The sequence below is a fragment of the Lampetra planeri genome, chromosome 40 (genome assembly GCF_965212315.1).
Source record: "Lampetra planeri chromosome 40, kcLamPlan1.2.h2, whole genome shotgun sequence".
In the NCBI taxonomy this organism is placed as follows: Eukaryota; Metazoa; Chordata; class Hyperoartia; order Petromyzontiformes; family Petromyzontidae; genus Lampetra; species Lampetra planeri.
In genome coordinates this window covers 7,110,806-7,138,461 of record NC_136146.1, presented here as the reverse complement: position 1 = coordinate 7,138,461, position 27,656 = coordinate 7,110,806, and the positions used below count along the sequence as shown (strand labels likewise).

Below are 27,656 nucleotides of genomic sequence, written 5' to 3'. Positions count from 1 at the left end.
ACAAGGGTCCGTCACCAGGTGGGACAACCACAACAAGAAACAATTGCTGAAGTAGGCAAAGGGCTGCCGTGACAAGAGGCTATATAGGTAAGAGAGGGGGGAGGAGCCAGGGAGTAGAGAGAGAGAGGGGGGTGTGGGGTAGGGGGAGTGGAGCGCTGCTTGAGGAAATGACAACCATCTAGACAACCATCTCGAGGTAAATGACAACCAATAAAAACACAAACACGTGTCTCGCAATACATTCCTGCGGAGGGAGCTGGTAGGAACGTTGGTCAATGGCCAGGGTCAACGGCGGCGTGGTGTATTCCGCAAATATGCCCGACTGTGAGGGCGGGCACAAGTCGGCGTGAGTAGGTTAAACGTTGAGTTTTATAAGGGCACCACGGGGTGACCAGCCCCACCCTCCCCACCCAGCCCCACCCCCACCCTCCCCACCCAGCCCCACCCTCCCACCCCCACCCAGCCCCACCCTCCCCACCCAGCCCCTCCACACCCTTCCCTCCCCACCCAGCCCCACCCTCCCCACCCAGCCCCTCCTTGCACGACGGACGGACACAATAATCCCCTGTGGGCTGGTGTAACCAGGTGGTTCCTACCAGTAATATTGTTTCATAGGTGGGGTATTTAGGCATGCGCCGATGTTGATTAATGTAACAGATCGAGCGATATCATCACAGTGGCGTACGAGTGTCTTTAGACGAGTTAAGAGACATTTCATTGCACGTGCAACCTTCGATTTGAAAGATTACATGAACCCCTTGGCATCTTGTCGCACGTAGATAAATTGTTTATTGTAAATAGAATACACATTGGTGAGATCGTGGCCATGCAACACAAGCTACGGGCCACAAAGTAAACCACTATCGTCTGCACTCCTTCAACGGAGGAGGATGAGATTAACGACACGAGCTATTTAACCCCTGGACGAATCGCAGCCACCATGCGCACGAAGAGAAGCTCCATAGGCACCCTCTCCTCCTTCCCGATTGGATGACTGATGTTTTCTTGTTCATGTTTTTGTTTGTTGCGGTTGCACCCGATTCAAGAGCCGAATGGCTCACATGGCTATACCTAATAAATGAAACTGGTATAGCGCTAGGGAGCCCCCTCTCGTGAGGGGTTCAGCGGCCAATTTATGCGACTCCACAAGCCCAGTCGCTCTTCAGGGGCACAACTCCTGCCATATTGAACACATTCCTGCGGAGGGAGCTGGTAGGAACGTTGGGTTGCTCGGTCAATGGCCAGGGTCAACGGCGGCGTGGTGTATTCTGCAAATATGCCCAAACTGTGAGGGCGGGCACAAGCCGGCGGTAGTAGGTTAAACGTTGAGTTTGAGCAGGGCACCATGGGGTGACCAGCCCCTCCCCACCCAGCCCCTCCCTCCCCAGCCAGCCCCTCCCTGCACGACGGACGGACACAATAATCCCCTGTGGGCTGGTGGAACCAGTGGGTTCCTACCAGTATTTTTCTAATTACCTTTCTATACAGCAGCATCATTTGTGGGAATTGCATCTCAAAAACGTTGCCGTGGAATTCGTGACGCCCACAGGTTTCGCAAGGAGACGCGGGGGGACCCACAGACAGGCCCTTGGGAAGGTGCCCAAAACCAGCGCCAACAATTGCCCAAGATTTGTTGTCCAATATTGTGATGTTTGGCCAAGTCCAGGAGTGAGTGTTCAAAAGTGACGGATCCGCCGTTAATTGTCGACGTTCCCTTCACGAAGTGGATGCGAGCTGTGGCAGTGGCATAACTCCAGATTCGTAATCGGGAGGTCGCAAGTCTAAATTCCCAGCCCTGCGTCCGCTAATCCTTTCACCCCTCGACGGACACTCGGGCGAGCGAGCGGCGCTATCCCTTCGCGAGAAGTCGGCAGCGTCACGCCCGAGCCGCTTGCGTTGATCGATGTCCGTGCACAATAGCGGGCAGCCCTTCGTGATCCGTTCCATCGCACTGCGGCGGACCTGCGAAAGCGTGGTCTTGATTGATGGTTTTAATTTGGGGCGGTCCAGGAAACACTCATTTTCTTTCAACAGAGACTTAGGGGATTACTTCTGGGGAGTTATTGTTTTTTTTGCAGTCTCTTCGTGGGCCATTATTCAAATGTTGGCATTTCTTCAGCACGACGTCAACGCGCAATGTTCTCTGTTCGCACTACATAGCCTCGGTTATTCGCGTTTTACCGTACCGTGCAGATGCTGAGTGTTCGATATTTGCTTCCATCTGTGCAAATCTACCTGTCCGTGTGGAGACGAGTGGCCTCTGAAATTCACAGAGGGCCAGGGTGAACCGTCACGCTGTATGTTTTGGCAATAACATGTAACAGCTTCAAAAACGATTAATACTGTACTATACCATCATCGACACCTTAATCGACACCAACAAATCACCACACCCTCCTGGCTTTGACATTCGTCGAAGTCACGGGCAAACCACATCAGAGCATCACTAGGCCGATGCGCACATCTCCTCCATGAATGGAAACTTAAAGGCACGAGCCACAGCAGTGCGACTTTGGCCGTGCAACCCATACTATGGACCATATCGTAAACCACTCGAGTCTGCTTCCTTCAACGGAGGAACAGCAACGCTGCACGAACCCTCTCTCTCTGCTGAAGCCCTCTCGTCGTGGGCAGGAGACCTGGACACTGGCATCGTGCTCTTGAACATCTCGCTGTTGATTTTGCTGCCATCCTGCGCGAAAATAAAACTGCCAGCATCAATGAAACACAGGGCAATGTTCTGCGTCGCTGTATTTGGCACAAAAGCTCCCGTTACAGCTAAGGCTGAGCGCGTCTTATCCTGGCAGTAGGTTACAAAGACTCTTGCTGAGTAAATACTCCACATATTCTTGGGTTTTTTCGGTAAAGTCACGTAGGTAAAAAATAAAATTAAAAGTTAATAAAAGTAATCATGGAAATAAAATAAAATAAAAAATCACGACGTTTCGGAGGCAACACAAGTCTCCGTCATCAGGTGGGACCGTCACAGCTAAAATGACTGCATCAGGATGCTTCAAATCTAGAATAAATACTCCACACTTTGTCATGATATCGGTGCCTCTATACAAAAAAAAAGTGCCCTCCGTATCTGCGCAGCATCTCGGGACGCGGTTGAGTCCAGGCGTCACATAAACCCACAGAGCGTTTTCTTGGTTCTTTGACAGACCTATTCTCTATTTGAAGACGGCTGTTTGCGTTGTGGCCGAAACGTCGTGAGAATTATTTTATTATGTTTTATTTTTATTATTTTATTATTTTCCTTCTACGTGACTTTACCGAAAGAACCAAGAAGATGAATCCCTGCAGTCACGAAAGCTTTAAATCGAAATAAAACCCACAGAGCGTTGTGAAGTTGTGGCGACGCCGCGCGTGCCCCGGGGGAGGGTGGGTGTGGGTGCCCGGGAGTCACGGTTCCCATGGAGGGCGCCCCGAGGCCCCCTCCTCGTGAACCGCAGTTCCCCGCCCGCGGCCGCGTTCTCCGCGCGGCGCATTCTGCGCTCGAGGCGCTGTTGCTCGGGGTGTGGGGCCCGCGGGCGCGCCCCACACCCCGCGACCCGCGCCCCGTGCCGGAGCTCGCGAGTCGAACGACAGCGCGGGCTACAGCAGTCACAGAGAGGCCCCGTCCTGTCAACAGGAATGACGAAGCAATATCCATTGGGTGTGAACGGCGACGGCTGCGCGAGACACGCGCGTGCAGAATGTGGAAATGTCGATTCCGAGCGACGGCCACCAAACATTGACACCCACCAGTAATGGGGTGATATCTGAACCTGTCATGAGCGGTCCCTTCATCAGAACTGCCCTGACATGCGTGGTGAAGTATGATCAAACAAACCCCGTGGCCAAAAGGCGTGGGAAGGTCTTTGTTCGCCTTGCGCGTTGACACAGGATTGTAAATGATTGTCGAACCGAGAAAGGTAATTCACCTCGATTAGGGTGGCCACCTGTTCAGATTGGACCGATTCCAGTCCGGGAATTGGCATCCGTGTCCGGGTGCCAGGAACTGTGCACGCTGAGATCTGGTCCTGGTCTTGCGGTTTAACGAGCAGTGTCGATATAGACCTGGGCTGACTGAGGAAGATGCCCGGATTTGGGCTACAATGGGAAATGTGGCAGCCCTAACCTCCGACCTCTCTGCTGACGATGGGACGCGCTGAGCTCCGCTTGCATGCTGGGTCCGCACCGCGCAGTGCTTCTGCGATGCCCCACTGCCGCATTCCGGAGGGCTACGATCACCAGCGCAACAGCGCCGTGCCCTTGTGATTAACTCGCACATTGCCACATTCTCAGATTAAACACAGCGCGGCGCTTACACAGATACACAAATGCCTCGTTAGCCATGCGCCAGATACACAGAGCCTCTGTCAGCAACGCAGGCTCCATGTAGAGACGACAAACACGAAGGTTCAGGTTTCTTTATTCCCAAACCATCATTGGTTGGTGCTCGTCGCCACTGCCAACCAGTGGTGTAAATTCCACATTGCTGTGGCAAGGACATTTTCTTTCTAGACATACCATCTCCTGAATCGTTGTCAACCATGTTTAATCCACTGCTGGATTAAAGCATCACCAAGGCACCGCGACCCCTCACAATCCCGCAATGTGGCAATCCACCCAGTTACCTGCACATGACCATCGCGCCCCAGTCGACGTGTTCCCGGACGCGTTCCACCCCTCGGTTATTACTTTTGACCTCGGCCATCGTCTCGTCTGGCAACGCGTCCTGCCCAAGAGCGCTCCAGCCTCGTCCCGTCCGCCTTTGTAGTTCGTCATTTGGATTTTGTTCCGCGTTCAAGAGCTGGAAACATCTCACCGTTAACAGCAGTATTGGTTCAATTAAGCTTGCTGATGAGACACTGAATACCGATGCCGATCTAGAGTGTTGCTCGCGTTGAAGCGATGCTTGCTGGAATGATGCGATACACTCTTCAGTGTACCGAGTAGCATTCATTCTACACATGTCCATTGCGTAATTAATTTCAACCTTTCAGATGTTATATTCTTGGTTCTTTCGATGAAGTCACGTCGAAGGGAAATAATAAAAAAAAAATTCTACGTGACTTTACCGAAAGAACCAAGAATATGAATCCCTGCAGTCACGAAAGCTTTAAATCGAGACTTTCAGATGTTCTTAGATCATGCGGGAGAAAAAAGAAACATGCAATGTCTTGCGTGCAAGTCTGAGTGTGATGGGCGATCTTGGCTCCTGGCACGGGAGGCTGGGCCAGTTTCGCTGCCCACGCCGAGCGCGATCGTTCTCCCACCTGTCTGGCCGCGGAGAGTCGTGCCAGCGAGCTCCCTCCTGGCGCCCGAGAAAAGCTCTCATTCATCGCTCGTCGGCCCTGCCCGCCGAGGAAGAAAACCCTCCGCCCGCAGCACTGTCGTGGCCGGCGGTGCTGGGGGGAACGAATCCCTGAGTGGTGGCATTGTCATCGCACAGTGTGGCACACACACACGACCTGTGCGCACATGATGAGACACTGATCCTGGTTACCTAACTCAAGACTTAATATATATTTAAAAAATTGCCATGTCTCAAAATAAAACGAACCGGGGCAGTGGAGTGCTAATTCCTGCCATGAGAATGTGCAATTTCGTGCTGAAAATGAGAGGAGAACACCTCCCCAAGGTGTTATTGATTTAAACTTTGCTTGGGTTTGTTCTTCTGATATCGTTTTCCACTTCGCCATAGGTGTCGCGTTATGAGAGAGCGACATTGCCGCAGTGAACAGTGCACCACCTTGTGCCAGAGAACTGTCCTGGAAGATGAAGGTCATCACTCGATCCAAACCGGAGAAGTCCCTCCTCGTATCTGCCCCGCACGGACAATTTGCCCCACGCGCCACTGAAATGTTTCCTTCTCGTGGCATAAGACGCGAGCGTTGATAGCGCGTTTCTCTACCGCTGCTCCCCCTGGTAACTGGGCCGAAGCCATCAACTCGTTACAACTGGGAAGCCGCTTTAATTACGGGCGGATGAAACCCAAGTCTGAGCGACGTTGGCTCGGCGCTTTGACGGTGGCATTCGCCCCCTCCTCTGAGCCAGCCACCTCCATCGAGCTGGCTTCTGAGTTGCAATGACACGTTGCTCTTGGCGATTGGAAGCACGCATCGCCAACTTTTTTCGGGTGAATGCGTCTCGCTGTTTTAATGATGACGGGCGCATGGAAGAAAGGAGCACGGTGCTGATTGTTATTGACAGCGGCACCACGAGATCGATACGCGCGAACAGCTGAATTTTTTCTTGTCGTGGTTTTCCCACCTGTTGATGATTGCTTGTGTTGCAATCTAAACGTCGTAATTTATATCATTTTATGCCTACGTGACTTTATCGAAAGAACCAAAGAGTATGGATTCCCGCAGTCACGAAAGCTTCAAATCTAGATTGGACGCAGCAGTTTGGGTTCTCAGAGCCGGTGCGTGTCGTGAAACGTGCCCCTGAGATTGTGTTTAACTTATGGATTATTCAAATTACCAGATAAGTCATCTCTCGCCGTTTTGTTTTACTTCGAATTCAATTTCTCCAACACCATTAATTCTCCCTTCACCGTATCGTCTCATCGACCTCTGTCTGGGTTTTATGTTTCTGCTTGTACGGCCTCGCCTACACTGTCTCGTTTGTACTGATGTGTTTGTGCTGACTCACCTATCCCGTCTCATCTGTACTGTCCGTCTCGTGAGTTCTGCCTCGTGTGTTCTTTGTCGTCATCCAGAAAGTTCGCCTCTTGTGAATCCGGGCGGCAGAGTTGGGGGAAGGCCATTACCCCCATGCCCCCCCCCCCCCGGATTCCACAAGTTGCGAATGTTCTGAACGGAGGGCGCCCTGAGCTCCACCTCCTCTCCTCCCCTGGCACGTTCTGTTCTTCGGAGCGGGTGGGCGAGTGGGCGGGTGGGCGAGTGGGCGGGTGGGCGAGTGGGCGGGTGGGCGAGTGGGCGGGTGGGCGAGTGGGCGGGTGGGCGGGTGGGCGGGTGGGCGAGTGGGCGGGTGGGCGAGTGGGCGGGTGGGCGGGTGGGCACGCGCGCGCACCCCGCTTCGCCCGGCACGGGTGGCAACGCTCGTTCCTCGAGTGGCTCCAGCGGACGGCGTTTGGCGACTCGGCGGACCCGAGTTCCCGCTCCGCGCAGCACCGCGGGGCGACCTCTGCGGGCGCGGGGGGACGCGGGGCTCTCGCAGGGCTGGGTTGGGAATGCTCTGTGCGCGTGGCGGTGTTACCCGCGGTGTTTTAGCGCGGGTAACACCGACACGCGCACAGAGCATTCCTCGCACCCAACGGCGCGGCGTCTGTGGTTGCCTCCCACCCTGCTGGCACTTAACGCGTGCGCTTTCATCTGAATTCTGCACCAATTACAACGAAAACACCACGCTTCGTTCTCGCGATCGTATTCCGGCACAGAGGGCCCGATTATTGCAGCGGTATCGCTCTTATCGGCGGCGGCGTGGAGACGGATATCGCGGTCCTATTATCCGCGATGTAACACCAATTCCACTCTGCCATGTAAAAAAAGAAAATTGTGGATAATTTCATGAACATATCGATGAAGTCCACTTATCCGCAAAAAATATTTACATGATGAGTTTTGTCGCAATGGCACAACGCGCCTTCTTGGGAACAAAGGGCTGCATTTCTCGGAGATAAGTGGACGAGCATCACAGTAAGAACTGTGTGTTCAACACACAGCGCGTGCCATGTGCGTTCAACACACAGCGCGTGCCATGTGCGTTCAACACACAGCGCGTGCCATGTGCGTTCAACACACAGCGCGTGCCATGTGCGTTCAACACACAGCGCGTGCCATGTGCGTTCAACACACAGCGCGTGCCATGTGCGTTCAACACACAGCGCGTGCCATGTGCGTTCAACACACAGCGCGTGCCATGTGCGTTCAACACACAGCGCGTGCCATGTGCGTTCAACACACAGCGCGTGCGATGCGCTCGGTATGCTGACACCGTGAGCTTCCCGGGAGGGGGATGAAATGTCCGTGAGCGGACAATTCATCGCCGCTTTCATCCACTGCCCTTGCGACAAATCGAGTTGATTTAGGTTTTATTTTGGCTCACGTCAAACCCATTGGACAAGAAGTGGCCATTTTCGATTCGGACCGAGTTCGATGACGGCCTCCCCACGCCATGTAGGCAATGCGCGTTGTTTGACCAAACTTAATCACTCTCGTCATTGCGGATTCGTGAAGGTGGGGTGCCTGGAACAGGTCAGATGCCACTGGTCACTGATGTCTGCGGTGGCCGGGAATCGAACATGTATGGCTGGCCGGGTTCACGACGCAGTGCGTCGACCACTTCTCCACCCGTGTCCATCTCCGACTCGCTCGCCTGCGACAGGACCCTGGGTTGGGGTTCATGTGCGAGTGGAAATTATTCCCGGGGTTGTGCCCATGAGTGATTCCAGGATAAACGCGCGGCTGCCATAAATCGTGCGAGGTGCCCACGTGCGAGTTGCCCACGTGCGAGGTGCCCACGTGCGAGGTGTCCACGTGCGAGGTGTCCACGTGCGAGGTGCCCACGTGCGAGGTGCCCACGTGCGAGGTGTCCACGTGCGAGGTGCCCACGTGCGAGGTGTCCACGTGCGAGGTGCTCACGTGCGAGGTGTCCACGTGCGAGGTGCCCACGTGCGAGGTGTCCACGTGCGAGGTGTCCACGTGCGAGGTGCCCACGTGCGAGGTGCCCACGTGCGAGGTGCCCACGTGCGAGGTGTCCACGTGCGAGGTGCCCACGTGCGAGGTGTCCACGTGCGAGGTGCTCACGTGCGAGGTGTCCACGTGCGAGGTGTCCTCGTGCGAGGTGTCCACGTGCGAGGTGCCCACGTGCGAGGTGTCCACGTGCGAGGTGTCCACGTGCAAAGCGTCCACGTGCGAGGCGTCCACGTGTGAGGTGTCCACGTGTGAGGTGTCCACGTGCGAGGTGTCCACGTGCGAGGTGTCCTCGTGCGAGGTGTCCACGTGCGAGGTGTCCTCGTGCGAGGTGTCCACGTGCGAGGTGTCCTCGTGCGAGGCGTCCACGTGCGCCATATTTGGCCCGGCCGCGTTGGAGACACTTCCCCATAATTCCGGAGCGAGTAATTCACGATGCTATATCGGTGTCACGCACAAGTCGCACGCGCGAGTTACAAATATTCATAGTCGCACATTCGTAAAAACGATTACTGTAAGCAGTGCTCTCTCTCTCTGCAGAGTGTTAAAACCGACGATTATTTTTCAGATCTTAAATGCTTCTTATAAAAAAACAAATCAACGTGATTTGAACGTTTGTGATCTCGCCTCGGGTTTGACTTGAGCACCCAGTGTCTCACAGGCCGATGCGCGAGGATGGATTGGGTGTATCCCGATTGCACAACACTCCGGAGCTCAGGCCAACGTCGCAAATATACTACACGGCAACGTGATACACGACCCGATGATACTCTGCAAGAAAAGAGTGTAATAGAAGCAGACACGGCACTACAGTTTGCACATAGTCGCATAGTCACTTTAAGATGTTTTCCTGTTCATGTTTTAGTTTTTTGTTTGTTGCGGTTGCACCCGATTCAAGAGCCGAATGGCTCACAGAGTTATACCTAATAAATTAACTTGAACATTAACTTGATATCATTATCTAACATCGTATAGAGTTGCATAACTATATAAATACGCTGCGCTAAGCTCACGTGCCAGGAGATAGCTATGATTTTGCAATTCACGATGTTAATGAATATTTTCTTTCCTAATTTACGATCGCTCCGATCGAATTACAGCGAGAGGCACAGCAAGAGGAACGTCTGGATTAAGAAAGCCTCGCTACAAAGTTAGAGACGCGTCGTGTTGAGCGCGAAGACGCGTGCGCTCGCACTGGGCAGGCCGAACGTCGCCGGCGAGTGGGAACAAATCTCCGGGGCGGCAGGAATGGACTCGTACCGAGGTCTGGTGCCGGTCTTGTATTGAACTTTATACTTTAGGATGCTGCGCCGTTCCGATAGACCCGCGTGTGTGAGCGCAGTTGACCTGCAGCCCCTCCCTCCTGCGCTCTGCTACCCCGAGACGTACAATCTGCAAGGAGCAAGCGCTCAATGTGTGCGCGGCGTGAGATGCGAGTGGCGGGCGACTTGATAATGGGCTCCACGTGCACGCGTGATCGCACGTGGCGAGCGGAGATTCCAGATCGCGGGGTGTGACCGCTTCCCCGGCCCGAACTCTGCTCATTAATAATTATCGCCAATTATCGATCCGCTGCTGTATGAAGGCCTTCCCACGCCCCTTCTGGCGCGGGGAGTTGTTTGACCATACTTCGTCGTACTCTTAGTTTTTTTGGTAAAGTCATGTAGGTAAAAAATGAAATTAAAATTAATAAAAGTAATAATAGAAATAAAATGATAAAAAAATAAAAAATCACGACGTTTCGGAGGCAACACAAGTCTCCGTCATCAGGTGGGACCGTCACAGCCAGATTTGCTGTATCAAGTGACACATATTACTTTTATTATTTTAATTTCATTTTTTACCTACGTGACTTTACCGAAAAAACTTAGAGTATGAATCCTTGCAGTCACGAAAGCTTCAAATCTAGAATTCATACGTCATCTCTCTGGTCAGAGCGGGCTGGTGAAGAAGGTGCGGAAGCCCGTGATTGATTCACGCGTCCATCACTCCTGATCGTTATCAGTCACCGCTGATGTTAGCTGTGGCAGGGGATTGAACTCAGGTCACCGGTTTAATAGCCCAGAGCTCTAACCTGCAGGGCTTGTCACACTGTCCGGGTGTCACCCGGAGCGACTGGGGATCGGCGGCAGTGTTGGGGCGGCAGGAATTGATTCCCCGTGGCCTCTGTCTCCGTGCTCCCAACGAAGCCAGCGGCCGCTGCTCTTGCACGAACAAATCAGAGAAGCGGTCAACACGGCTCCTTGCTCCGCTTTTTGTTGCGTTTTGTGTAGTCAAGTTCAAGTTCATTTATTAGGTATAACCCTGTGAGTCATTCGGCTCTTGAATCGGGTGCAACCGCAACAAACAAAAAACTAAAACATGAACAGGAAAATATCTTAAAGTGAATATGTGACTAAGTGCAAACATAAAATCCAAGAAAAGACAGCAAAATATTGCAGAAAAAAAACCGTACACAAACGCTGTGTGCAAAAATCCCAGTGGGATGCAAGTCAAACAACCAACAACAACCACAAGACAACTTAGATTAAGGCCATCAGTCTAACTCTGTACTAAAACAAACAAATATGGCTAAACCAATACACTTTTCGAAATCACCAAAATAAAGCTATGAAAGCAATGAAAAAGCAATCATAGGAACTGTGACGGAATTTTCACAATAAATGGCATAAACAACATGTACTACCAAAACCCTGCAGCCATAGCTGGCTGCATGAGTCACTCCACAACAGCAGGAGCATCAATCGGAGTCTCCACAACGACCCGAGCGAATGCGGTGTGATGTCGTGTATATGTATACTCTCTGGTTCTTTCGGTAAAGTCACGTAGATAGAAAAAAAATAACAAAATAAAACACGACGTTTCGGTCGCAACACAAGCGTCCGTCTTCAGGTGAGGATATGGTCCTGGGCCTCCCCTAGGTCGACTCAGCCTCAAATTAGTACTTGGTGCGGTTTATAAACATCGCTACTAGGGAGACAAAGGCGGTCGGGCGTGGTGCTGGCCACCTACCTCCTCGTGAAGCGTTTCGGCCTTCATAGGTGCTCGCTAACAGAACTTAGACAAAAAGTGTGTTCAGGCTACATGGGGGATCTTTGTCTTTGTGTGTGTGCGTGCGTGCAGGTTAAACGCCCCGATGTCAGGCCGCAACTTGAAGATGCAGGCTTCGCCTTTTGAGAAGGCCGGGATATTCTCACGGATGTTTTTCAGGTAAGCGCTGGAGATGTAACCCCAATGTAGTCCCGCGTTCTTCCTGCAGCCGTTGAGTTATTCATTCCAAGGTGAGAGTGATGTTCGATAAGTCCTCGCTTAACGAATGTTCACACAACCCGTTTTCGCTCTAACCCGTTTTTTTAAATCAGGAAACACTTTTCGCACAATTATAACGTGAAACGCGTCCGTTATAACGCGAAACGTGCCGTTATAACGCGGTTTCTGAGTGGTCAACACCGACGAACTACTTTTTTGAGCTGTGTGGCTGAGCGGAAGGATACAGCACACGGCGACGTACCCTCACGTCAGTTCTCTGTCTCCCCATGGGATGACTGCAGGTTGATGTCATCGTGCAAATGTAATTCAAGAGCAGTAGCTCCTCGTTTAACGCGTTTTCGCTGAACGCGACACTTTCAGGAACGTATCTACCACGTAAAATGAGAAAATACTCGACTCGAATTCAGGGTCTGTGGGCAGCAGAGGGCAGCACAGTAAAATCCACGGTTGTATTGTACTGAACTCCCATCATCCGTCTATGCTCGCAACCTTTACCAGCCCGCACTGACGAACGGCAAGTATGTGCAAAAGACGCCAACGGAATGGGAAGGCCCTCATCCAGCAGTGGATCGACAAGAGGGGTGCACGTGTGCAGGGTAGAGGGGGGAGAGGCGGGGCAGGTCACAGACACGGGCACCGGGAGTGGCACCCAAGCGCTGAACCCACGTGGTGGTGATGCCAGACCGCAGGGCATGGCGTTTGAGATGTCGACTGAGTGTCAAGGCGGAGGAGACCTAAAGTCAGACGATGGGAGGCCGTGCGGTCAGATCAATGGGGGGTTCACTTCCACTGTGCAGCAGCAGCAGCAGCAGTGAGATGTACGCAGAAGCAGGAAGCGATGTCGGGGTGCGGTCACAATGACCTCTTGACCTTGGGTAGCCTGTTGAGAAAAAACGTGTCTCTTGCTGGGAGTATTTCGTGTTGCAAGTGACATTGCTTTGGTCACAATTGCAACCGCAAGTGGCACGTAACATGCAACGCAGCTAAGCGGCACATGCAATACAATTGAGAGACGAGTCGGTATTGTACTCAATTTGCAGTCCTCTGCCAACACACTGCTGGGTGAAGGCTTATCGACACACACCGTGTCAGCCATGGGGACTCTTTGAGCCTTACTCTTAGGTTTTTTCGGTAAAGTCACGTAGGCAATAAATAAATCATAAAAATAAATCATTAAAATAAATCATAAAAATTATAGAAATAATAATAAAACAATTTAAACAAATAAAAAATCACGACGTTTCGGAGGCAACACAAGTCTCCGTCATCAGGTGGGACCGCACTTCACCACGCTGGTCATCGCAGGTTGGCGAGGCTGGAAGCTTGCCATTGATGTTAGCCGTGGTTAGGACTCAAACTCGCGCACCGTTTTCATTCCGCAGCGTGCCAACCGCTGCACCACCACTCGCCCCCCACCTTCACCCCCCCCCTCCTTCGCGGCAATCAACAGGGGTGGTGACGTGGCCGAGTGGTCGCGCGTTCGCAGCTCGTTACTGAGGTGCGCGGTTCAAACCGGCACGCCGCCCTGGTTAATACTGCGGTGTGGTTTTAACCATGAAACACTACGCGCCGTCTGCTTCACAGTGGACGTTAAATATCCCACGACGTCATTCGGATAACACCGATTATGTGCCGCGGTCATGGTCTAAAGCAGGCATTTAGGTGCCATATAAGTGCAAAGGAAAATGTACAAAGGCTGGTATTATCAACAGCCACGTGACCGTTGATAATACCACGGTGGCCTTGTGGCGGATCGCACCACGTGTAACAAACTTCTCGTGCCTCGTCTCTCCGCAATTAAATGTCTGAACATATTGTTGTACACACCCCATGATGCGTGTACAGTGCCGATTACGAGAAGGAATCTGTTAATTGCAACACATTTCGTAACTTTAAAGCGCGGTAGGCTGTCGCGATCGTTATTACTAATTGTAAAAGTTGTTTGGGGTTCCACGCGTAAATGTGCCGGGGACCCATCTCCACCCGACACAGCCAATCAGTAAGGTTCATCACGTGAACAACGCGTGGCACGTGACATATCTTACACGCCACACCTCCGATTAGCACGGTTGGCTACGTAGGGTGTGAAAAAAATTCTATACACATACAGTGAGGGAAAAAAGTATTTGATCTCCTGCTGATTTTGTACGTTTCCCCACTGGCAAAGAAATGATTTTAATGGTAGGTTTATTTGAACAGTGAGAGACAGAATAACAACAACAAAATCCAGAAAAACGCATGTAAAAAATGTTATAAATATATTTGCATTTTAATGAGGGAAATAAGTATTTGACCCCTCTGCAAAACTTGACTTAGTACTTGGTGGCAAAACCCTTGTTGGCAATCACAGAGGTCAGACGTTTCTTGTAGTTGGCCACCAGGTTTGCACACATCTCAGGAGGGATTTTGTCCCACTCCTCTTTGCAGATCTTCTCCAAGTCATTAAGGTTTCGAGGCTGACGTTTGGCAACTCGAACCTTCAGCTCCCTCCACAGATTTTCTATGGAATTAAGGTCTGGAGACTGGCTAGGCCACTCCAGGACCTTAATGTGCTTCTTCTTGAGCCACTCCTTTGTTGCCTTGGCCGTGTGTTTTGGGTCATTGCCATGCTGGAATACCCATCCACGACCCATTTTCAATGCCCTGGCTGAGGGAAGTAGGTTCTCACCCAAGATTTGACGGTACATGGCCCCGTCCATCGTCCCTTTGATGCGGTGAAGTTGTCCTGTCCCCTTAGCAGAAAAACACCCCCAAAGCATAATGTTTCCACCTCCATGTTTGACGGTGGGGATGGTGTTCTTGGGGTCATAGGCAGCATTCCTCCTCATCCAAAGACGGCGAGTTGAGTTGATGCCAAAGAGCTCCATTTTGGTCTCATCTGACCACAACACATTCACCCAGTTGTCCTCTGAATCATTCAGATGTTCATTGGCAAACTTCAGACGGGCATGTATATGTGCTTTCTTGAGCAGGGGGACCTTGCGGGCGCTGCAGGATTTAAGTCCTTCACGGCGTAGTGTGTTACCAACTATTTTCTTGGTGACTATGGTCCCAGCTGCCTTGAGATCATTGTCCAGATCCTCCCGTCTAGTTCTGGGCTGATTCCTCACCTTTCTCATGATCATTGCAACTCCTCGAGGTGAGATCTTGAATGGCGCCCCAGGCCGAGGGAGATTGACAGTTCTTTTGTGTTTCTTCCATTTGCGAATAATCGCACCAACTGTTGTCACCTTCTCACCAAGCTGCTTGGCGATGGTCTTGTAGCCCATTCCAGCCTTGTGTAGGTCTACAATCTTGTCCCTGACATCCTTGGAGAGCTCTTTGGTCTTGGCCATGGTGGAGAGTTTGGAATCTGATTGATTGATGGATTACTTCTGTGAACAGGTGTCTTTTATACAGGTAACAAGCTGAGTTTAGGAGCACTCCCTTTAAGAGTGTGCTCCTAATCTCAGCTCGTTACCTGTATAAAAGACACCAGGGAGCCAGAAATCTTTCTGATTGAGAGGGGGTCAAATGCTTATTTCCCTCATTAAAATGCAAATAAATTTATAACGTTTTTGACATGCCCTTTTCTGGATTTTTGTTGTTGTTATTCTGTCTCTCACTGTTCAATAAAACTACCATTAAAATTATAGACTGATCATTTCTTTGTCAGTGGGCAAACGTACAAAATCAGCAGGGGATCAAATACTTTTTTCCCTCACTGTACATACTAATTTTGCTGTGTTGCGTGGAAGTGGGTGTATCACACATTAACATTTTCTAGATGTAACACAAACAACTTTATCACTGACATAGCAATACTGATGCGCGCACAAGCGAACGTTACGCAACAGCCCACCACGAGTCGTAAAAAAGTTCCAAAATCACAGAGTTTGTCGTTCAAAGTACCACAGAATGCGAATTCAAAGCAGCTCTCTGTGGCTGTACTTCCAGTCCATTTAACGTCACTCCGACGCTGCTCGTAATGCTGCTGCTGCCACCTGCCCTTTCACGGCGGTGCCCACCACGCTCGCTCAGAGGGCCCTTAACGCACGAATCGCGTGGGGTGGGAACGTCGTGGTTGTCGCGCCGTGAGAGAGACCTCTCCCCGCCGCAGACAGCGCCGTTCACGCGCCCCGAGCGGCAGAGTTACGGCTTTGCGAGATTTATTCGGTGGGGCCTGGGCACCCACGAGCCACGGGGAGCCGTGAGCCACTGTGGCCCTGTGAAGCGAAGGCGGCGCTGGCTGGCACGAGCGAGGTCCAAAGTTGTCCACTTATTTATTTGAGCATTAATCAAGGCCGAAAGCGGCATTGTGGTTCGCTGGCAAGGTAAACAATCGCCTGTTTACGTCGTAAACTCTTGAGATGAAACCAGCCTCGGGTAACGTAGGCGGCGGCGGGGGGGGGGGAGATCTCGAAGAAGAATGCCCCCCCCCCCGATCGCCTCTTTGTGTTCCTCCGTTGTGAAACGTCACATAAAGCGTCCGAGACGCCGAGTCCGTAAGTCGGTGAATGCGTCCACACGGTGAGAATTGCAGAAGCCCTCAGCTCCGACACGGCGACGCCAGACCACACACGGAGCGGAACTGCGCGGTCCCGTGCACCGCACAGCCCACAGCTGACACCCCTCCCGCCTTCAGCTGTTCTCTCTCTCTCTCTCTGCCCTCTCGAGGATGAGCCACGGGAGAGTCGTTTTGAACGTCGCCACTCCCGTACGGGACGCGGCTCGTAGTTCGCTTCGTGACCGATTATTCCCCGTCGGATGCGAGGCACGCCGCTGGGCATGGGGTCCGAGTCGTGGACGTTCATGGAAAGGGACGGAGGCCGTGTTTAGAATCGCCCTCTTGCTTTGGCGGTGGCCTCAGTGTCGTTGCCGGCAGCCGAGTCTTTCATGGAGTCGTTCTCTTCGTTTGGTCGACCAACGGAGTCACGAGGGGCGTCTACCCACGATCGCCCCCGCCCTTAGAATATTATCAAGTCAGCAAAATCGTGGACTAAGTAAAACTTGATATATCCAAACACATATGACCAATTGCGTCACTCAGCCCGATTCTTCCTTCAAACCCCGTCACCCCGCCTCGTCACGGCCGCTCACAGCGACACGGCCCGTGTAGGGGGCACCATTTTCTGGTTGACTAATGTCGTGAATAAAATCACGAGTGGCTGTGCGTGGTTGTGTGTGGTTGTGTGTGGTTGTGTGCGGTTGTGTGTGGTTGTGTGCGGTTGTGTGTGGTTGTGTGTGGTTGTGCGTGGTTGTGTGTGGTTGTGTGCGGTTGTGTGCGGTTGTGTGTGGTTGTGTGCGGTTGTGTGTGGTTGTGTGTGGTTGTGCGTGGTTGTGTGTGGTTGTGTGCGGTTGTGTGTGGCTGTGTGTGGTTGTGTGTGGTTGTGTGTCGCTTCGGGTGGGTACGCTGCGCATGAAACGCACTGTCGCGTCAGGCCCAACGCATTGCTGATTATTCTAGGAGACTTTGCAACACGCGACTCGTAGCAGTGCTCGCAGACGCCGAGCGCAGCGTTTTGCACGAGAGTCGTGGACGTAGTAGCGTGCTCGTTGTATCCGCGATGTCGCAGATTAAAGGGTCGAGGACGACAAGAGGAAGTTTGTGGTTTGATCAATGGGATGGAGAACTCGGCGTATCTAATATTGTGGTTCTGGGACTCATAATTATGAGCCTTGGTTCGTTATGAAAACTGTGCAGTCTGGTGCAATAAGGAAGTTCCGCACGGCAATACCGGTTCCAGATCTCGTTACGACCCAAGTACTGCCGCCCGAGTATCGATGTTGATTGCCGGATTGTACCGGGAAAAAACCTGGACAGGTGGCAACCCCAGCCTGTGCTTCCCACGCTTCACCAACGCGCACTGACCATCTTCTTAGTTCTTTCGGTAAAGTCACGTAGAAGGGAAGTAATAAAATAATAAAAATAAAACATAATAAAATAATTCTCACGACATTTCGGCCACAACGCAAGCAGCCGTCCTCAGGTGTGGCCGAAACGTCGTGAGAATTATTTTATTATGTTTTATTTTTATTATTTTATTACTTCCCTTCTACGTGACTTTACCGAAAGAACCAAGAAGATGAATCCCTGCAGTCACGAAAGCTTTAAATCGAAGCGCACTGACCAGTTTGGTGAAGTATGATCAAATGACCCCCATGACCCCCCCCCCGCTAGGGGGAGATCTCATCCAGCAGTGGAGTGATACACGTACAACTGCACACGCACGCAGCGTGGCGGGGCCTCTTAACGATCCGCACTTCACCTGTAAACGAGGCAGTGTTATGGGGCGACACGCCGGGGTTTGGATAAGCGTTAGGGGCCGTCCATAAATGAGGTCACGCACCTAGGGGGGGGGGGGGGGGCAGACATTTGTGACGATGTGTGACGAGGGGGGGGGGGGGGTTGAGAAATGTGACGTCACATCAAAATGCGCATCTTTAAATAAATATGTAATTGTTATAACAACACTAATTGTTATAACAACACTCCTACAACATCACAGTGCAGCGCCACATTAAATACACACTAGAATGACAATAGTTAAAAGCGATTTGAATCATGTGTTATTTTCAAAATAGAAATATGGTTTTGGGGGGCAAAGCTTCGTGACGTCATATTTGAGGGGGGGGGGTCTAACTTTTTGTGACGCCGTGTGACGAGGGGTGGGGGGGCTGGTCAAAAATCGTCCAAAATCGCGTGATGTCATTTATGGACGGCCCCTTATCTCGGTGCTGTAAAGGGGATTGTGCCCTAAAGTCCGAGATGCTCTCGGAGGAAACCGCACCCTGCATTGCCCTTGTGCGCGTGGGCGCGAGTCGCGAGTCTGTTGAGGTCACGTGCGCTGCGAGAACGCGTGCAACTCTCTCGGCTTGCAGTCTGTTCGCGTTCGTGGTGTCGCGTGTTGCGTAGAGATGTATCGCATCGCCGGCGTCTGTGTGAGGAACGGTCGTTGCAATAAGTAGTTACATGTTTACAACGAGAAAGGTCCATACCTTGTCAAAAGAGTTTCAGTTTCATTTATTAGGTTTAGCCCTGTGAGCCATTCGGCTCTTGAATCGGGTGCAACCGCAACAAACAAAAACATGAACAAGAAACATCTTATAGTGATAGGTTTTTACCCTTCCAACTGGTACAAAAACGGACACCTTTATACAAGGGCTCTAAGAAAAGCCATGTGAACCAATCAACTTCAAGGACAGTGCATATTATTATCAGAGTTGTTTCTTTTTGTTTGCATTTTGACTGCTTGTGTTGTGGTTTTGCAAACATGATCCCTTGTATAAAGGTGTCAGTTTTTGTACCAGTTGAAAGGGTAAAACCTATTACTATATTTTGCCACTGGTAAAGGGAGATGTCTCATAGTGAAGAAACATCTTAAAGTGACTTCGCGCAACAGAAAAAATCCAGGAAAAAACAGCAAAGTCTTACAGAAAAAGCACCGAATATCAATGCTGTGTGCACAAATCCCAGTGGGATGCAAGTCAAACAATAACAACCATAAAACAATTTAGATTAAAGTTATCAGTCTAACTTTGTACTACAACAAACAAACATGGCTAAACCAAAAGCTTTCAAAATCACCAAAATAAAGCTATAAAAACAATGTAACAGTGATCATAGGAACTGTGATTGAAATTTTACAATAAACGATATACATAACATGTACTACCAAACTTTGCAGCCATAGCTGGCTGCATGAGTCACTCCATAACAGCAGGAGTATCAGTAGGAGTATCAAAAATGTTCAATGCACCTTTAAAGATCAGCACACTATAATCAAAACACAGATCATACTTTGCAGCGGTCATCCGGAGCGAAACATTTGATTTCAGGCCACTGAATAGCAGCGGCAGCTCAGGGGTGTACAACTCCTCTAGAGCAGTTTTGAGTAAAGATCTCACAGGTAGTGATTCAAGTTGCAGTTTATTGGCGATAGTATTCCAGACCCTGGGGGCATCAATAGCAAAGGCCCTTCCTCCAGTATTTGTATGGCAATAAGGAATGTGAAACTGGTAAATGAGCGAAAACCTTAGGTCACATTTGTTCTTCGAAACAGTGAGGAGATCCAGCAGGTAGTCTGTGGATTTTGTTGTAAGTACATCGTGAATAAATAATATCTGATGCACAAGCTGTCGATCATTAAGAGATGTTAAGTTTGACCCAATGTAGAGATCACAGTGGTGGGTCCTATATGGGCAGTTCAATGCAAATCTTAAGGCCGAGTGATAAATTGAGTCAAGCTTCTTCAGTACAGTACTGGGGGCTGATGTATACACGATGTCATAGTAATCAAGTAGAGGCAGTATGGTAGCTTTTTATCAATTCCAAACGGAGCATAGGGGGGAAGCAATGCTTGTGTCGATACAGAAAACCAATTTGTATTTTTGTCTTTTTACCAATATAATCAATTTGATCTTGAAAATTCAGTTTTGAATCAAGGATGACCCCAATATACTTATAGATCTTGACTTGCTCTATTTGATAATTATTTAAGGAATGTAATTGGGGAAAAATAACTTCCTGCTTTAGTCCTGGTGAGAAGCATAGCACCTTGGTTTTGGAGGTATTCAGGACTAGTTTAAGAGCAACGAGCTGATGTTGTAGTTTGTTGAAATCATCCTGGAGCTTAGCAATCACGTCATCCGGAGAGCGGCCAGCAGTAATAAGTATCGTGTCATCTGCAATTGTTTTTACCCTGGAATGATCCAGGTCAGTGCCCAAGTCATTGAGAGAACAAGAGGGGGCCGAGGATGGAACCCTGTGGAACCCCTTTTGTTTTCTTAACACTGTTTGACCTCCAACCATCTGTGAATACAGTTTGGGTGCGAGAAGAGAGGTAATTTTCTAACCACTCTACTGCGTGTTTGGAGAAAGGGAGGCAACTTAGTTTACTAAGCAGGGTGTTGTGGTCTACTGTATCAAAGGCTTTGGACAAGTCAAGAAAAAGACTGGTGCAGTACTGCTTATTATCAAGGCTACTGTAAATGTGATTCAGAGAGTCTAATGCAGCAGATGTGGTGCTGTATTTTTTTCGGAACCCAGATTGTTTTCGATGTAATAGATTGTTGTCGGACAGGAAACTTCTAATTTGGTAGTTCAATAATTTTTCAAAATTTTTCATCAACGGGGACAAAATTGAGATAGGTCGGTAGTTATTTGGATGATCTTTAGGGCCCCTTCTGTGAAGTGGACGAACATAGGAATGTTTCCATTCTAGAGGTACTGATGCTTCTTTGATGGACAGGTTGAAAATATGGGCTATAGGTTTGTATATTTGGTGACCAACAGTTAGCAGAGCAAAGACGGGAATACTATCTGCTCCGGTAGAGGAGGACCCTTTGAGGTAGGACAGTTGTTTCAGAACATTACTTTCGTGAATAGGCTGGGAACTAAATTCGTTTAATGTTTGGACAGGGGTGTAGGAAATTGCATGAGCAGGGTTGACTCCCAATACATTATCAAAAAGGTCACCAGCTTCAGAAAAATGCAGGTCAAAATTGTCGACTATTTTCTGGAGCTCGGTTGAGCTCAATGGGCAGATTATTTGTGTTGGATGCCAAAACAGTGATGTGATCAGTCAAGATGTATCTGAACGTGTGTCATACTGACGCTGTAAACACTACCTACAAACTACTGTACTCAGTTGAGATCATGAAGACAAAGATCCCCATATAGCCTTAACAGACTTTTGGGGCAAGTGCTGTTAGCGAGTACCTATGAAGGCCGGCACTGCACAAGAGGGGGTGGGTGGCCAACACCACGTCTGGCCGCCTTTGTCTCCCCGGTGGCGATGTTTACACATCGCACCAGGTAATCATGTGAGGCTGAGGCGACCTAGGGGAGGCCCAGATCCCATTCAGATCATTGTCACTGGTGTTGGCCGTGAGTGGGAATCGAACTCTGGTCCACAGCGCAGCGCGCTAGCCACTGTACCACCGCTCCCCATACCCCGACATCAGCTGTGATCAACACACTGCAGCAACAGCATCACCCCGACAGGACACTGGATTGCCAAATCGATATAAATTATTTCTTCACGTAATTATGCCTACCATCATGTACCCTGAATGTTTTCAGTTCTTGCAAGCTAAGCAGCTTTGAGCCTGGCTAGCGCATTGCTTGCGTGCGAGATTCCCGTGGAAGAGCGGCGGTGTTCTGCCAGTCGGCTGAAACACGACTCTGTTCAACGAACCTGTCCTCCACTCTACTCGCGGCTGGAGTGGCAACTTGCCAAGTGTCGAGCGAAGAGGCGATCCGTGTGCCGGCTACCCCGGGGTCTCCTCTGCAACTCCGCGTCTCTCGCCGCGCCCTCCGTTCGCAGAGCGGCGGTCGCGCCGAGAGCACCACGCCGCGCTGCAGCGCAAGATTCTCGCTCCCCTCTCTCCTACCCTCGTCCTCTTCCTCCACGCAGCATCGTTTCACTTTCACCAACATCCCGGCCGAGGCCGCTGCCTCTTTGCCGAGTGCGGGCCGAGTCCCCCGAGGCCAACGTCTCGAGCAGAGATCCTGCACCCCGCGACTGCACGGGTGCGCCGCGCCGGATCAGCGGCGATTACGCGAGCACATTCACTGCGAGGAGGTGGGGGACGAGGTTAGGGAACGAGGCGCCTGTGTTGTGTCTCGGGTGCGCCTCGCCGTATCGCGGTTGAGCAAACAAACCGCGAGTTCAGACTCGGGCCGTGGTGGGTAGCGACGTGTCCGTGTGCTGCCGTAGCGGCAGCATCGCAAGGCAGTGTTTAATTAGAGGCTGCGGTTTCACGAGCGGTCGCCATTCATTCATTCGCATGCCAGTGGCACCGTGAGTTGTGGCGCAGTAATTCAGGGATGGGAGCCGTGAGGTCGGACCGGCTCGCCGCGTGAATTCTCGGCGATTCCCAGGGGAGTGCGGGGTGCGCTCCGCTGGCAAGGGCCGTGAGCTTTTGTAAATCGGCACGGAATGTGGCGCGTCCAGGAGGAACTTCCATGAGCACTGCGAAGTGAAACAAGGAATCATCATCTTCTTGGTTCTTTCGGTAAAGTCACGTAGAATGGAAATAATAAAATAATAAAGATAAAACTTAATAAAATAATTCTCACCTGAGGACGGCTGCTTGCGTTGTGGCCGAAACGTCGTGAGAATTATTTTATTATGTTTTATTTTTATTATTTTATTATTTCCATTCTACGTGACTTTACCGAAAGAACCAAGAAGATGAATCTCTGCAGTCACGAAAGCTTTCAATCGAAAAGGAATCATCAGTGACACAGTATACTCAAGATTCCCTCCACATGCATACACACTCACCAATGGAGTTGGACAAACGTCTCGATGTAGCAAGGCCGTAGCCATGGAGTCAAAATTGGGGGGGACCAAATCTTCCAGGGGATCTGGGGGTCCACCCCCAGAAATAGAAATCTAAATTTGAAAACGAATTTCCTGCCTAAAATATTTAAAAAATTCACTAACACATGGGATGGACTTTATTTATTTTTTACAATAATGTCTAATAGTGTATTGCTCTGTTTTTTCTGTTTTCCCCTTTCTTGTTTCATTGTATGTAATGGCAGAGATTAGGGATTAATAAAGTACAACCATAACCACAATCATATGAACATAAATCTATTTTATAGCAATATTGGGGGGGGGACATTTTTTGCATATTTGAATATTGGGCGGGTGGGGGTGTGTGTGTGTGTGCCAATATATGTTATAATTACGGCCTTGCGATGTAGGATCGCAGAGCTTGGGTAATTTTTGACGCCGGTTCTGGCCACATCCCTACGCGTCTGTAGTTTCCAGGTGCGGAAAAGGTGCTCGCTACAAACCCTGCAGCGGCGTCACGAACTACGCCCTGCACGAAAGACCCCGCTAACATAAACAATACAATATTATTTTGATTTGAAGCTTTTGTGACTGCAGGAATCCATACTCTTTGGTTCTATCGGTAAAGTCACGTGGGTAGAAAATAAAATAAATCACGACGTTTCGGGCGCAACACAAGCGTCCGTCATCAGGTGGGAAAGCGTGGTCTGCTGCTGAGAAGATAACGTGGCAATATCTGGCGTGTAATGACATGAATGGATACAGATAATGAGAAATGCAAGTTTCCGGTCTCACTTTAGTTTAACACGTAGGCTTTCGCGACTAATATTATTCATAATCAACGTTTTTGGGTTTAGATCGCGTTATTTATAAATGTGTCGTAACCCTCCACCACCCGACACGGCCAATCAGTTAAACGTGTCACGTTGACAAAAGACAAATAGTTCACTGCTTTAGCCCACCGGTGTGTTGAAGCGTGAAACAACAACATTTACAATTTTTGAGTACGACGTTTCGCTGGTAATTGCATCCAGCATCATCGGGCAATTCGCCAGAATGGTGAGGCTCTGCTCTGGCTCCCGGTCTTATATAGAGCAGCAGTAGGGTGACGTCATCATTAACTCATCAACTCACGTCGACAGCTGGCAGCGATGTCTTCGCATATCCAACTTCACGAGACGCACGTACGGTCACTCCTTTTTGCACACAACATTATAATAATACTCATTATTAGGTTTTTTAAATGTAAAAGTCAAGTTGTAGGAAACGAAAGCGCATGGAAAACAATTGAAGTGGTTTTATGTTCTCAACGTAAATCACTGAAGCCGTCACGAGCACGTGACCGCCCGAGAGATCAAAGTGGAGAGGATTTAAAATATTATTTTAAAATATTTTAACCCGGCCATATCTTCCGTTCCAACTTAAACAAATCGCACCTACATTTCAGCTGTATATACACGTGTGTGCGTATGGGCCGTCACTTTCTCATATATACTGTATGCGCGCACACACACGTGCTTGCAAATATCTCAACCCACCATAGGTAATGAATGCACCCGGCTTTGAGTTGCATCGCGGTCACTTGGCATCACTGCGATCGTAAATCTGTGAGCCGGCTGGTTCGACAGAGGGGGCACGGGTTATTGTTTGGCGCTGCGACGCGAAGTGGGAAGACGTCGTCATCGTCATCACCATCAGCACGCGCGCGCCACTGATGGCAGCCGTGCAGGAGGGGCGAGAGCCGCGCTGCCTCTAGGACACTAACAACGTGTACCCGTGCTCTGCGGACCTATATATATGAAGGTGTTATTGGCGAATTAATGAACGTTTACATGTAGTAGTTGTCATAATAATACAGTGAGGGAAAAAAGTAGTTGATCCCCTGCTGAATTTGTACGTTTGCCCACTGACAAAGAAATGATCAGTCTATAATTTTAATGGTAGGTTTATTTGAACAGTGAGAGACAGAATAACAACAACAAAATCTAGAAAAACGCATGTCAAAAATGTTATACATTTATTTGCATTTTAATGAGGGAAATAAGTATTTGACCCCTCTGCAAAACATGACTTAGTACTTGGTGGCAAACCCCTTGTTGGCAATCACAGAGGTCAGACGTTTCTTGTAGTTGGCCACCAGGTTTGCACACATCTCAGGAGGGATTTTGTCCCACTCCGCTTTGCAGATCTTCTCCAAGTCATTAAGGTTTCGAGGCTGACGTTTGGCAACTCAAACCTTCAGCTCCCTCCACAGATTTTCTATGGGATTAAGGTCTGGAGACTGTTATTGGCGAATTAATGAACGTTTACATGTAGTAGTTGTCATAATAATAACCCCCAATAGAAACTCAGATGTTACATTTTATTTCCCTGCTTCTGGTTTAGTTTGCGTCTTGCTCGCCATATCGATGGCCCGAACATCCCAGTGACGTTGGATTTACTCACAACGCGACGTTCGCAAGGGGTGTTCCCGTCGCTGTCCTGCCGCAAAGCAACGAACACACAGAATGATCTCGCATGGACACAATGTGCACTCGGCCTTCCAAATCTACATGTCCAGAGTCACGTAAGAGACCTTGAACGATTTAAAGCTTTCGTGACTGCAGGGATTCATCTTCTTGGTTCTTTCGGTAAAGTCACGTAGAATGGAAACAATAAAAAATAATAAAATAAAACATAATAAAATATTTTATTATGTTTTATTTTATTATTTTGGAAACAATAATAAATAATCAAATAAAACAAAATAAAATATTTTCTTACGTAATAAAATATTTTATTATGTTTTATTTTATTATTTTTTATTGTTTCCATTCTACGTGACTTTACCGAAAGAACCAAGAAGATGAGACCTTGAACGATCACGAACTTCTCAATGGGCACTCGGTGGTTCACGGGGGTCCGTGAATCGGTGAATTTGTCGGCGTGGTCAGGTCTCGATTTGGAGTGCGGCATGCCAACCACCGCGCCAACGCGCGGGAGACGTTCCCGGTTTGGGGATGAAGTGGCAGTGAGATCAGAGCCGATCCGCAGAGAACGAGAAAGCCGTCACCCCGGTTGGACCCCGCATATCATTGCGGTTTAACAACAGGGGTCGTGGTCGTGGAGATGAGGTTACCAGAGAATGGGAGGCAGGGTGGCGCTGCAGTGGGAACGCTCGTGCCTCGCCGCAAGATTAACCTGAGTTCGGCTGCCGAGTCTGCATATTCTCACCCTGTTCTGCATGAGTTTCCTGCGGGCACTCGCTGTTTCCTCCCATAGCTAAACAAACAACACACAGGGTAACTGGTATTGGCCAAACAACATCGCAATCCTGAAAAAACAACACTGCAACTTACTCCACTGGGATTACAGGCAGAAGCAGCAACATCGGCCCCGACTGCGAAAACTTGGCACCACCACAGAGTTGAGACTGGTCGAGGTTTTCCTGGGTGAGCGGGCGGCATAGTAACCAGCAAAGTAACCACAACACTCGGACTGAACGAGCCCTACGTCGCCTGCTCGCTCCGCTATCGCGCGAGGCAGAGGGACGTTGCCCTCCGTCGTGCGCGTCACGCCGGCTGGCTCTGTGCGGAACTCGCCGCCAAATCGCCCCCAGCACAAAGGTGCGGCTGGAGCTTCGCCCCTCCGCCTCACCCGTCGCGCTCAGGGCAAGAACTCCGCTTCCTCTCTGCGCTTTAGTCAATTGCCTCCGAAGCGAATGACGTCAGTCAATTGACTTTAGCACTAAGAATATGACTTTAGCACCTCTGCTTTTCCGTGTTGGTGCAGCTTATTCATTTTAGATTGTTCCTTGTGTCGTCACCATTGGCGATCCTGCAGGGTCGTGCGGGAAACCACCGAGCCCTGCCCCGTACACGACCAAGGGGCACTTGCGTACTCTCTGGCGTTGTAATTTCCCTGCTGCGGCTGCGTGTGTCCTCGACTCCGCGTGCTCCTCGCTCTGCCTCTCAGTGCCATTCCAAGCGTGCGCCTCTTCCGTGCTCCCTTGCAGATGTGGTTCCATTTCCGTTCACCGTCTCCCTGTCCATAGCCCATCTCTCTTGCCGGGCAATGCGCAAACGTTTGAACACAGAGAACGTCGTGGCTTTTCAGGGCCCATTCAAGAGTCCTCGCCCCTGTAATCTGCGCAGCCTTGAGCTCTGCTGCCACCCACTGGTCACGGCTCGCCACCCAACTCGGCACGTGTCCATCGTGAAGCAGTCGCGAGGAGTGGGTTAGGGTAGCGGTCCACAACCTTTAAGGCACCAGGGACCGGTTTCGTGGAAGACAATTTTTCACAGACCGGGGTGGGGGGGGGGTCATCATTGGGTCTTTCCCCCTTTTCAAAGAAGTTCTCTAGCGACGTTTGTTTTTGTGACTCATTGTGGCTACTAGGGGTTAGAGCTTGTGGGCTCACCAACACCGTGACTGAGACAAGTGCGCAGTGCGGGAAAGAGGCGCGGACGGA

The 27,656-nt window shown here is 50.2% G+C and overlaps 1 protein-coding gene across 3 annotated transcripts in view; it reads left to right on the top strand.

Moving 5' to 3' along the window:
* Positions 1 to 27,656, top strand: part of CFTR (CF transmembrane conductance regulator) — a 79,869-nt gene that overhangs the window by 12,652 nt on the left and 39,561 nt on the right. For all 3 annotated transcript variants that reach the window (XM_078613068.1, XM_078613070.1, XM_078613067.1), the window contains exon 3: positions 11,772 to 11,858. In XM_078613068.1, the coding sequence (XP_078469194.1) occupies positions 11,785 to 11,858 (74 nt within the window). In that variant the 5' untranslated portion in view covers positions 11,772 to 11,784. The remainder of the gene's footprint in view (positions 1 to 11,771; positions 11,859 to 27,656) is intronic.